The 11,956-nt window shown below is 44.4% G+C and overlaps 1 protein-coding gene across 1 annotated transcript; it reads left to right on the top strand.

Moving 5' to 3' along the window:
- Positions 1 to 131: 131 nt before the first annotated feature.
- On the top strand, positions 132 to 4,130 carry gja10b (gap junction protein alpha 10 b). The gene is made up of 2 exons (XM_019859087.1): positions 132 to 1,543; positions 4,092 to 4,130. The coding sequence occupies exons 1-2, from the start codon at positions 146 to 148 to the stop codon at positions 4,128 to 4,130; spliced, it is 1,437 nt and encodes a 478-aa protein (XP_019714646.1). The 5' UTR covers positions 132 to 145.
- The last annotated feature ends 7,826 nt before the right edge of the window (positions 4,131 to 11,956 follow it).

The following is an 11,956-nucleotide window of genomic DNA, read 5'->3' on the forward strand; positions in this document are numbered from 1 at the left end:
GAGCGTCTATTTGCTAGGACAAGGACCACAGATAAGTGTAAGTCAAATTCATTTTTACGTCGTTTTGGTCTTCCATTTTAATCGTGGTGTGAAACAATCATGGTTCTCGTTTGTTTCTCCGGCAGGAAAAAAAATGTGACAGAAGATGGGGGATTGGAATTTATTGGGCAGCATTTTAGAGGAGGTCCATATGCACTCCACCATTGTGGGGAAGATTTGGCTGACCATCCTGTTTGTTTTTCGGATGCTTGTGCTTGGTGTCGCAGCAGAGGACGTCTGGGATGATGAACAAAGTGAATTTGTTTGCAACACGGAGCAACCTGGCTGCAAAAACGTTTGCTACGACCAGGCTTTCCCAATCTCTCTGATCCGTTATTGGGTCCTTCAGATCATATTTGTGTCCTCTCCCTCTTTGGTTTACATGGGCCACGCGTTGTACCATTTGAGGACCCTTGAGAAGGAGAGGCACCGAAAAAAAGCATGTCTGAAAGCTGAACTGGAGGCGACGGACCCCGTTCTCGACCATAAGCGAATAGAGCGGGAGCTCAGAAAACTGGACGAACAGAAGAAAGTGAGGAAAGCGCCCCTTCAAGGCTCTCTGTTGCGAACATACGTTTTCCATATCTTGACCAGATCTGTATTAGAAGTGGGTTTTATTGTAGGTCAGTGTGCTCTGTACGGGATCGGGATGTCTTCTCTGTACAAATGTGAGAGGTTACCTTGCCCCAACAGCGTGGATTGTTTTGTGTCACGGCCAACTGAGAAGAACATTTTCATGGTTTTCATGTTGGTTATATCCGGAGTTTCTTTATTCCTCAACCTTCTTGAGATCTTCCATCTGGGGGTGAGGAAAATCAAACAGAGTTTGTATGGTTTTAAATATGGAGATGGTGAGAGTGTGTGCATGTCAAAGAAGAACTCCATCATCCAGCAGGTTTGCATACTCCCGAATTCCTCTCCACAAAGACTGGTGCACCTTCCACAAATGGTCTGCTCAGTTTTGTCCGGCTCCCTTGAAGAAACTCAACCGTTGAATCTCACCTCCTTAGCCCCTCTTGTACAGGTGTCTGACATTGTCAACCAGATTCCAGCACAGACCCACCAGCCAAGCCAAGTGGACATCCAGCATCTGGGACATCTGAGAGCTACGGAGCGGCAACTCACTCTGGACATTGGGATACAGTCATCTTGTAGTGATGATTCAGATGCACCTCCTACCTCTGGCATGCTGCAGTATACTAGCGCTCGACCCACATTATTGGCCAGCCACATGGAAACACCTGCAGCCCAGAGCAATAAACAACGAGAGAAGAGTGGAATCTGTGTTTATAAAGAACTAAGTGACACAGGGGATTCTCCTGGGAGTGAGCATTTTTCAACAGGCCGGAAATGCAGTTTCATGTCCAGAGTCATGTCTGATGGAAGGCTATCACCCAGTCTATACTCTATGAGTGGAACAAGTGCTGAGGCCCCAAACTTCAACAAGGAAGAGAGTCCTGTGGTGACTCCACCGCCTCCATCGAGCGGGAGGAGAATGTCTATGGTGAGAATATATCAGAAAAAGTTTACATTAAAAGTCACAATTGAATCGCTCAATTTATACCAGCAAATAATCACAACCAGGAGTTCTCAAAACTTTTTGGGTACAAGAAGCCCTTACGGGTTTTTCCAAACACCCGCTCCTAATCATCACACCAATTAAACTTAAAGGGACCATTGAGGGGTGGTCCAGTGGTTAGCGCCTTGACCTCACAGTGCAGAGGACGTGGGTTCGATCCCGGCTCCGGCCTTCCTGTGTGGAGTTTGCATGATCTCCCCGTGCCTGCGTGGGTTTTCTCCAGGTCCTCCGGTTTCCTCCCAGATTCCAAAAACATGCATGGCAGGCTGATTGAACACTCGAACTTGTCCCTCGGTGTGAGTGTGAGCCCGGATTGTTTCCTGGCTTGTTTTATCACATGCTGTTGTCAGTGCCTGAAAACGGTTACCGATTGTCACCAAAAGTCAAATGTACAGCTCTAATCTAGTCCACTTCAACCTGTGAAAATATAAAAGCGAGCGATACAATAGTTTGGATTTTATTGACTTTAATTGTAAGCTCCGATGAGGCAAAGCCAGTGTCACCTCCACAAACTCCAAACATTGTGCCGATTGATTTTATATTTTTACAGGTTGGAGTCCACAATAGAATGCATTTGCATATGAATTATGGTGGTGATTAGTCATCCTTTTCAGATATTTAGTTTTTTGGGTGGGACTCCACAGACAGGCAGCTAGTTTACAGGCTAACACCACTGCAGCAGTTTGCGTTCAGCTGTCAAGATTAGCAAGATGAAATTCGCTTCTCATTGACCAGACATGGAGCTTCGCAAGTATTCTCCTGAATGCCGCTGATCCATACAAATTTAGAGGGGCAAATGCTGGCTTCTGTCCATCCACAGATGTCGCTCTGCCTCATGCACTCGCAGAAGTGGCCGCTTGAAGTGCATCAATGTCTGAAAGGAGGCTGTGTGACAGCCCTGGCAATTTTTTTTTTTTGTTGTTGAAAAACCCAGCACGCCCGCAACTGTAGTGAGGATAAGTGGTGCTGAAAATGGATGGATTGACTGAAAAATTCATAGCACCGTAGCTCTAGCCAGGTGTGGCTGCTTAGGGTGGGGCTCTTTACGATACAAAGTGAACTTGGGAAATAAAATAAGCCCAGCTAACCCTTATACATTGAAATTTTATATATAACGACCTACAAACAATTCAGTGTATGATAAGCCTCTCCGAATGCATTGTGTTTGTATATTGGAGACTTATCAAAGAACACAGTTCCAGCATGAGCAAAACTACATAAAAGTAGCTCAATGTCTCGTTCTCTCATAAGTGAGCTATAGTGAGGCTAACAGTGATATTTTCAGCGGTTGAAGTGGGTTGAAGTCGATCCATTTTGGTGCTGATGGTTCAACGGTTTTTGACAATATTAGAAATGTTCCTCTAAACTTCCCACTAGGACATGGGAAGGGTGGGGGTAGGAGGGGGCGTGGCTATATTGTTGAGCAGAAAGGGGCGTTACAAGAGGAGTTATTTACAGTTTTCTCCAAAACGAATTTATATATCACACACACACACACACACACACACACACACACACACACAAATATTTAAGCGTGTCAACCTCACAGTGCCAAGGTCATGGGTTCGATCCCGGCTCCAGCCTCCCTGTGTGGAGTTTGCATGTTCTTCCCAGGCCTGCATGGGTTTTCTCCGGGTACTCCGGTTTCCTCCGACGTTCCAAAAATATGCATGGCAGGCTGAGTGAACACTCGAAATTGTCCCTTGGTTTGAGTGTGAGCGCGGATGGTTGTTCGTCTCTGTGTGCCCTGCGATTGGCTGGTAACCGGTTCAGGGGAGCCCCCGCCTACTGCCCGAAGACGGCTGGGATAGGCTCCAGCACCCCCCGCAACCCTTGTAAGGATAAAGCAGATCGGAAAATGGATGGATGAAATAAAATGTTGGAGGGTCTTAACTAGGGCACCACAGATTTCTGCCAGGTTAACACCCTCACCCATCCCCGGTGTAGCGCCATCCCGGCTTGCAGAGATTTTTTTTTTTTCAACGCAAGTGACAAAACGACAGGTGCACTTTGTTGCATGTTTAACTGCTCTAATGGAATTTATAGGCTTGAACGCTGGTGTAAAAGAACATTGGAAAGCTCCAACAAGTTCACCCAAACATTGAAAGAGTATGCAGTTGTATACCTGCGTTCATACTTCACAATTTCCCAACAGAAAAGAAAGATCCAGAAGGATGCAAAACACAGTGCCCTATACAAAGTACTGTACATGTTCTGCGTTTCGGGAGGGGAGGCCCTGGTAACCTCAGTAATTGCATATTAAGCACAAATTAAATACATATCTCAAGGCGTCACTGTATTTTTATTTTTATTTTTTACATATTTCTGAAGGTACTGATTGCAGCAAACACATTTTAATTTGTTTCATCCCTTATTCTTATCATTTAACTCAATTTCTAAAAATACAAATATAATAAGATTGTTTAATTGGTAATAACCTGATGTTGTTTTCGTGTTTTCCCCCTCATTTCAGACCATGCTGCTGGAGCTATCTTCCATCATGAAAAAGTAAATTTGGAAATCAATGTCGTGGTTTTGGAAGTGGACTTGGAGCTGACTGAGATGATCTATATATTTTTGATGGGCTTTTCCTCTGTTTTCAACACATTCACCATCAACCCCTTAATCAAAACAGCGCTCTGAATTGGTGATTAATGAGGCACTAGTTAAATGGATTTTTGAGAACAGACGACAGGACGTAATGGCCAATAGCAAGATTGTCGCATATGTGAACTCTTACAGGGCCTCTATCATGCAAAATCTCATTTTTTGAGCTTTTAGCCATGTGAAAATGCCAATTCCTCACCAAAACACCCCTAAAGCGGTGTTTTCATCCATTCACTCATCTTGTAGCATTCCTGCTATCTTTGAAACAGCCCCGCTCAATCCAGGAAATCTTGTGGCTCACTCAGTCTTATGTGTAAGACTGAGTGAGCCACCCCAGTCCCGCCCCTGCAGACTAAACACACGCCCACTTTCTCTGAACAGCCAGCGAGATGTCTGACATGCATATCCGGGAAAGAGGTGGAATGAGTGGCCACCTCAGGTGAAGCACCGGCCTCCCTGGCTGGAGTTCTGCTGCTCTGAAATTATGAAGTCCACCTCTGTGCGCTCTTCCACACATGCGTTGTTAGATGAAGGCGCCGACCTTTCCGACAACAGACCATCCAGCAGTTGTTTGTCTGTGATTGTCATTTCTCAGAGGACTGCTTGATGAACGTTGGCAAGTGCCAAAGTGGATTGGCAGGTAGATTAAACCTCAAAACTGGCGCAATTCCCACAATCAAACTTGATGGAGAAGCCGGAGCTGTAAGTAAATCAAGCTGTTAGCTAAAAGATAACATAATTTTAGCATTAATCCACTAACATTAGCATTGCTGTATAAAGACTGCCACTTGACTGTGGATCAAGGGCGCAAGGCTCCACAATATGTTCTTCTGCCTTAATTACTATTTATCTGTTTTGTGGGTGGTGCATGCAGCAGCCAGCTTTAGGACTATGTCATGAAAAGGGGACGGCAACCACACTGTGAGAGGCGGGGTTTTAGTCAGCCAGGCATCTTACTTCCGGTTTTTGAAAAATAGTCATCAACATCACTCAAATTTCATAAGATATTAGATCACTGTTGTGCCAAAGGTAATATATGTTCATGCCTATAGTTAACTGTGGAAAGCTTAAATACCACGGCATCGGCCCTTTAAAGAAAGATTTAATAAGATCGTTATGATTTTTAAGAACTCGCCCGAGAATAAACACAAGGTGCCAGTGAGTGACCATACTGAAAGATTACTTGATAAACCTAAAGTTGCTGAGAACTGCAAAACAATGGGCGAGTTTACTTTCAGAAAATGAATTAACAAAAGCCGAAACAAGTTAACATTCCATAAAACTTTTATAAGACATGAAACAAATTTGCATGTCAGAAAACAAATTGACAAAACCTGAAAACTGTACCTTTCAAAATCAAGACAAACAAAAGCAATCACAAATTTACATTTCACAAAACAAATTAACAAAAACTGTAACATATTAACGTTTCAGAAAAACAACAAATGCAGAAACAAATGGCAATTGCCACAATCCTGAAAGCGAATGAACCATATCGTGGTTTGACAGGCTATTTTCAGAGAAAACAGAAGGATTCCGCTTCGCTTTACAGACTGGGGTTTGACTGTGTTGTTTTGTGGCTGCTTCATTCGCATACACCGTAGAAGGGGATCCCAACCACCGAGCAGGGGTCCCCAACCACAGGGCCACGGACCGTTACCGGTCCGCGGGTCATTTGCTACCAGGCCGCACAGAAAGACAAAATAACATTACTTACGTTTTATTCATTTCAGAATGTAAACGATGTTTTATTTGGAAAAACTACCAGATTCTCTGTTGTATTCGTCTACAGTATGTCACTCTTGACGGAAGCGAAGGCGGCACTTCTCGGTCACGTGATAGATTACCGCTAAAATGAAACCCAAGAGCTAGCAAAATGAATAAAAAAACAAACGTCTTTGGAAAGTTCCTTTGGGAAGGGGAAAAGGCCCAGCCATCAAACAGAAGAGGAGCCTGCCTACGACTTGCAAGGAAAAGAAGGCTACATTTAATAGGACAGTTTCAGGAGTCCTACTTAAGATACGGGTTTATTTCAATGGGAGATTCCCTCGCACCAAGCCCATTCTCCATAATATGCGGGGATGGTGAGTCGTATTTTTCATGCACTTTTTTATTTGCGGTGTATCTCATTTTGAAAGCACGTTTAAATGTTACCATAGCGACCAGAGAGCGTTACGGCCAGATCGGACGTTCCTCGTGTCATGATTCGGGTTTATTATTCTGTTAAGAAAATACCACAGTTTTCATGCAGGGCATATCATATTATTTTGTTGTATTTATCCGGCCTTAAAGCTGGTCCCTGAAAATATTGTCTGACATTAAACCGGTCGGTGGGGCAAAAAACGTTGGCGACCGCTGTCTTCAGGCCTTGCACCTTTTGTTTGAACATCGCAATCAAGTGGCCAGTGGTTGAGCTCAGGCCTTCAGCTGATGCTTCGCACAATTGCAATCTTGAGATTGCGATCTTGTGATGGTTCAAGAGCTGTCAACAAGTATATAAATGCACTTACCAGGTAAGCCAACTTCCTCTCTTGCCATTCTCCAAGCCTGCTCTCTTCTGGCTCCGTCTCGGTTCTGATAACTGGCCGTGTTGCAAAGCTCCAGGTGACTACAGAGGGCATTGATGTTCTCCTCGATTGTTTTCGAATCTCGACTCTAAAACTACCTCTCCGTGATGCTGTGTGTAACTTAGTCATGTTCCCAAAGCCGCGAGGTGATGTGTGACAAAAGTTCGATTTTTCTAACTTGGGCGAATAGGCAAATATCCAAATTTTCTATGTGTGACACCGCCTCCCACTAATCCAAACGCACGATCTGCGATATCCACTCACATCGCGCCCAACCGCATGAACTGCATTGACGATACAGTGGTACCTCTACTTACAAACGTCTCTTCATACAAAATGTTCAAGTTACGAAACGCCTTAACAGGAAACTATTATCTCTAGTTACGAAAGAAATTTCAAGATACGAAAGGTAAAAATACAGTATGGGCTTCTACTCGCAGCTCCGAGTTTCCTGAACGCAACATACTTAGAGCTGCTCTGCCATTGGCTATTTCCGAGCATCATCCTGGCATCCCATTGGCTAAGAGGGACCTCTGCCGTATGCGTCTGTGTGTAGATCACTGTTTTTCAAACCCTGTGCTGCGGCACACCAGTGTGTTAAATGACCATCATTTTTATTTTTTACTTTATTCTTTGTTTTTTACATTATGCACAACCCTCATTTATTGTGCAATAATCTGATTTGTAACACATATTTGTTGCATATTTTGATGCATTTTTATGCTTGAGAAAACATTTATGTCTGAATTTTGGGGGGCTTGGAACGGATTAGGGCATTTACATGGAAAACACATCTCTACTTACAAAATTTTCTAGTTGCGAAATTTCTTCTGGAACCAATTAATTTCGTAAGTTGAGGTACCACTGTATATGGAATTGCACCGCAAGATTTGCTTACTCGTGGTCGGGCTCAACGTAGCAAAAGTAATAACAGAACTGAGCGCAACATTTTGAGTTGTCACGCCATGCTCGGACCCAAGCGCTTTACTCGCTGGACTTTTGACTACAGAGTTTGTATGGGCCACTGCTGCTTCTTTCATCCACACCGAAGAAGGGGGAGAGGTTTCGCTTGGTAGACAACTGCACCATTTCAGTGGGTCGAAAAAAGAGAGCACCACAAAGTACTTCTATTTCTTTGCTGTGACTGTGGCCAAGCTACTCTTTTTCTCTTGCTATAAATACAAAAAAAATACACCTATCAGGCATGCCAACTTCCTTGCTCACCGTTCTTCAAACCTCTTCTCTCCTGGCTCTGTCCCATGTTGTAGAGCTCCGGGTGACTACAATGTTGTTTTCCTCCATTTTTCAAGAATCTTAACACAAAACAGACCGATACCTGACACTACCTGTGACATAGTGCTTTCCCGAAGCCGATTGGCTGCCGCAAGGCAATCTGCAATTGCGGACACGATGCCACATTTAGACGGTCTTCAGATCAGTTTGAAGGCTTTGAAAAACAAAATGAAAGAAGCTGCGTTACATTGCAGAAAGAATTCTACCTCCACAGACGCCATCATTTAGGCCATTTGATTGGAGCGTGGAGGACATGGTCAGCTCTTTGGCTCACGCACAATAGGGCGAGTACTCAAATAAAAATACAAATTGCAAGTGAAGAGGGGTGATGTGAGAATGACAACTGATTGTGGTACGGAAAATGGAACCATGGCAGCTAGTCAATATCTACTACTCTGGAGCATCCAACCACATGGAAGGATCATCAACAACCAACTAGCGGATTCAGTCCTGGTGGTCCACTTTCAGAAAGGGAAGGTAAGTGACATCATAAAGTAATTAATGAGTAACCTTTCATTGTGTACGCGGATAATTACAGCTCTTTCAAAATCTCAAGGTGTCCGTTCTGGATGGAGCGATTTTCAGACCTCAGAGACGCTGGTACATAAATGGTCACGAGCATCTTTGTCCATTGAGAGATTCATTTTCTGACGTTATTCAGAGGGAACAGTTACAAGATTTGACCTTCCAGATCATCATCTTGTCCAGGACCCAGCTACCTACCACACAGGTAAATATATGGTAGTTTACTTTTCAACGTTATTTATTTATTAGTATTTGAATGAATGCAATTCTATTTTGTCTAACACTGTAGGTTTGGGTCCAAAGACTGTGGAAATTCAAATTGAACAGGCTGAATTAGATGCCTTTCCATGGAGCACAATCAGTTCCAGAAGCCAGTACACTGGCGGTCTGCATCTTACCTCAAAGACATTTCTCAGCTGTGAGTTCGAATGTATTTTTTAAAAGAAAAAAAAAATTGTTGCAACATTGCAGACTGATACAAACGTTAATACAACTGTCATCACTAGCTTTAGTTTAAATGAAAATGAAATTTGAAATGAGATTCCAACTCCAATAAGAGACTGGACCACTTGAAACATTTTCAAAATCAATCTGAAAAGAAACCAGATCTGTCAGCACCAATTTTAAACCAATTTATCTATTTGTCCTCTCATTATTTTTAGTTGTTGGTATGTCAGTTGTTCTTTTCTGTGTTGATTTTTGTAATGTTACTTCTGACCTGCCAGGGACTGCAGATGGAACGTAGCTGTTGGCTAATTCAGAAATATTTATGTACCGGTATATAAATGCTAATTAATATGCACTGTCCCTTTTAAATAAAGAAATGACAAATTAACCTCTGCGCAGTATCCTTGCTGTTCCCAGCACTGCGCTTTTCTGGACTAAGATGTCCGATGTTGTTCCCGGGATCTGTTGCAACCACTCATCGAGTTTGGGGGTCACTGCCCCGAGTGCTCCGACCACCACAGGCACGACTGTCACCTTTACCTTCCAGGCTCTCTCCAGCTCCTCTCTGAGCCCTTGGTATTTCTCGAATTTCTCGTGTTCTGTCTTTCTGATGTTTCCATCACTTGGGACCGCTACATCCACTACAACGGCTTTCCTCTGCCCTTTATCAATGATCACGATACCCGGTTGGTTCGCCATTACCATCTTGTCAGTCTGTATCTGGAAGTCCCACAGGATCTTCGCTCTGTCATTCTCCACCACCTTCGGAGGCGTTTCCCATTTTGACCTTGGGGTTTCCAGTCCATACTCCGCACAGATGTTTCGGTAGACTATGCCAGTGTAAAGTAAGCTCTTATATTTGTGTGTATTTCTCAATGGCCTATTGTTTCATTTTATCTTGTTTCTATGTGTTCACACAAAGTATCTCCCACACGCACCACATTCCTCACACGAGCCCACAGAACTCCACCAGTACTTTTCCATTGTTTGCACTGCGCATGATCCTTTCCTCTAAATAAAAACACTTTGCGGCGGGAAGATCCAGGTGGAACAGGAGATCTTGTGAGCCGAGCACACTGTGACCTCGTGCCCTCCCTGTTCTTCCCTGCTGCAGCAGTCTAAACCTTATTTCCGTGTGCGTGCCTGTTCTTTGCCCGGGTCGGTCGAGTCTTTTAGACTTTAGACCTAACAGTCTTCCATCAGGCATGGTGTGACAGCTTGCTGAAATACAGGATCAGTGCCTCTGTGCTGTGCTTTAGGTCAGCCTTCTCTAGCCACTGATGGGACTTCTTGAGATCAGCCACTTCAGTTATGGTGGGTACATCCAGTGGTACATCCCGTGTGGGGGCTTGTCCTCCCATGATGGTCCCTCTTCTAACACCTCATCACAGACTTCTCCTTGATGTATTCATGAAGCTTGGATGTTTCATCCTGGACAGTGGCTCTCACACTCACTAATCCCCGGCCCCCTTCCTTACGGCTTGCGTACAGTCTCAGGGTGCTGGATTTGGGATGGAACCATCCATGCATGGTTAGGAGCTTTTGGGTCTTAGCATCCGTGGTCTGAATCCCTTCCTTTGACCACCTTATTATTCCTGCAGGGTATCTGATCACTGACAGGGCATAGCTGTTTATTGCCCGGGTCTTGTTCTTGCCATTGAGCTGGCTTCTTAGGACTTGCAGATATTCATATTTCATAATTTGCTTGAAATTAAAAGCGGTCTAGCCCCCTGCCACAATGCTTCATGCTGTTTTAAGAGTAACAACTGCCCAAATTCAATGCGATGGCCATAGCCGCTTTCCTTGTTGCCAGTTCGAGGTTGCCATTGGCTTGTGGTATACCGAGGTACTTGTAGCTGTCCTCAATGTCTGCTATTGTTCTTCAGGGAGTGAGACCGCTTCAATGTGGACTACCTTGCCTCTCTTAGTCACCATCCGACGACATTTCTCATGCCCGAATGACATCCCGATGTCACTGCTGTAGATCCTGATTGTGTGGATCAGGGAATCCATGTCCCTTTCACTCTGAGCATACAGCTTTATGTCATCCATGTAGAGGAATTGACTGATGGTAGCTCCATTTCTGAGGGGGTATCCATAGCCTGTCTTGGCGATTACTTGGCTTAGGGGGTTCAGTCCTATGCAGAACAACAGTGGGGAGAGTGCATCACCTTGGTATCTGCCACATTTGATGGACACTTGGGTAAGTGGCTTGCCATTGGCTTCAACTTTGGTTTTCGACATCCTCATCGAGTTCGCAACGAAGGCTCTTAGGGTCCTGTTCACCTTATACAACTCCAAGCATTCATTGATCCATGTATGTGGCTTCGAGTCATAGACTTTCTTGTAATCAATCCAGGCTGTGCACAGCTTGGTATTTCGGGACATATACCGTATATACCCACACACACAAACACACACACACACACAAATGTTTATCCATCCATCTATTTTCCGATCCGCTTTATCCTCACAAGGGTCACAGAGGGTGCTGGAGCCTATCCCAGCCGTCTTCGGGCAGTAGGCGGGAGACACCCTGAAACGGTTGCCAACCAATCGCAGGGCACACAGAGACGAACAACCATCCGCGCTCACACTCACACCTAGGTACAATTTAGAGTGTTCATTCAACCTTCCATGCATGTTTTGGGAATGTGGGAGCAAACCGGAGTACCTGGAGAAAACCCATGCAGGCCCGGGGAGAACATGCAAACTCCACACAGGGAGGCCGGAGCCAGGATCGAACCCACGACCTTGGCACTGTGAGGTTGACACATTTATTTATTTATTCATATATATATATATATACACACAGGTATGTGTGTGTGTGTGTGTGTGTGTGTGCGTGTGTGTGTGTGTGTGTGTGTGTGTGTGTGTGTGTGGATATACAGAAAACTTT

The sequence above is a fragment of the Hippocampus comes genome, unplaced genomic scaffold, assembly GCF_001891065.2.
Source record: "Hippocampus comes isolate QL1 unplaced genomic scaffold, H_comes_QL1_v1.1 scaffold26, whole genome shotgun sequence".
Classification (NCBI taxonomy): domain Eukaryota; kingdom Metazoa; phylum Chordata; class Actinopteri; order Syngnathiformes; family Syngnathidae; genus Hippocampus; species Hippocampus comes.

Excerpts from the sequence above, each read along its gene's own strand:
- gja10b (XM_019859087.1), top strand. The coding sequence starts at position 146 with ATGGGGGATTGGAATTTATTGGGCAGCATTTTAGAGGAGGTCCATATG. Across the intron at positions 1,544-4,091 it reads GCGGGAGGAGAATGTCTATG|ACCATGCTGCTGGAGCTATC; the intron begins GTGAGAATATAT and ends CCCTCATTTCAG.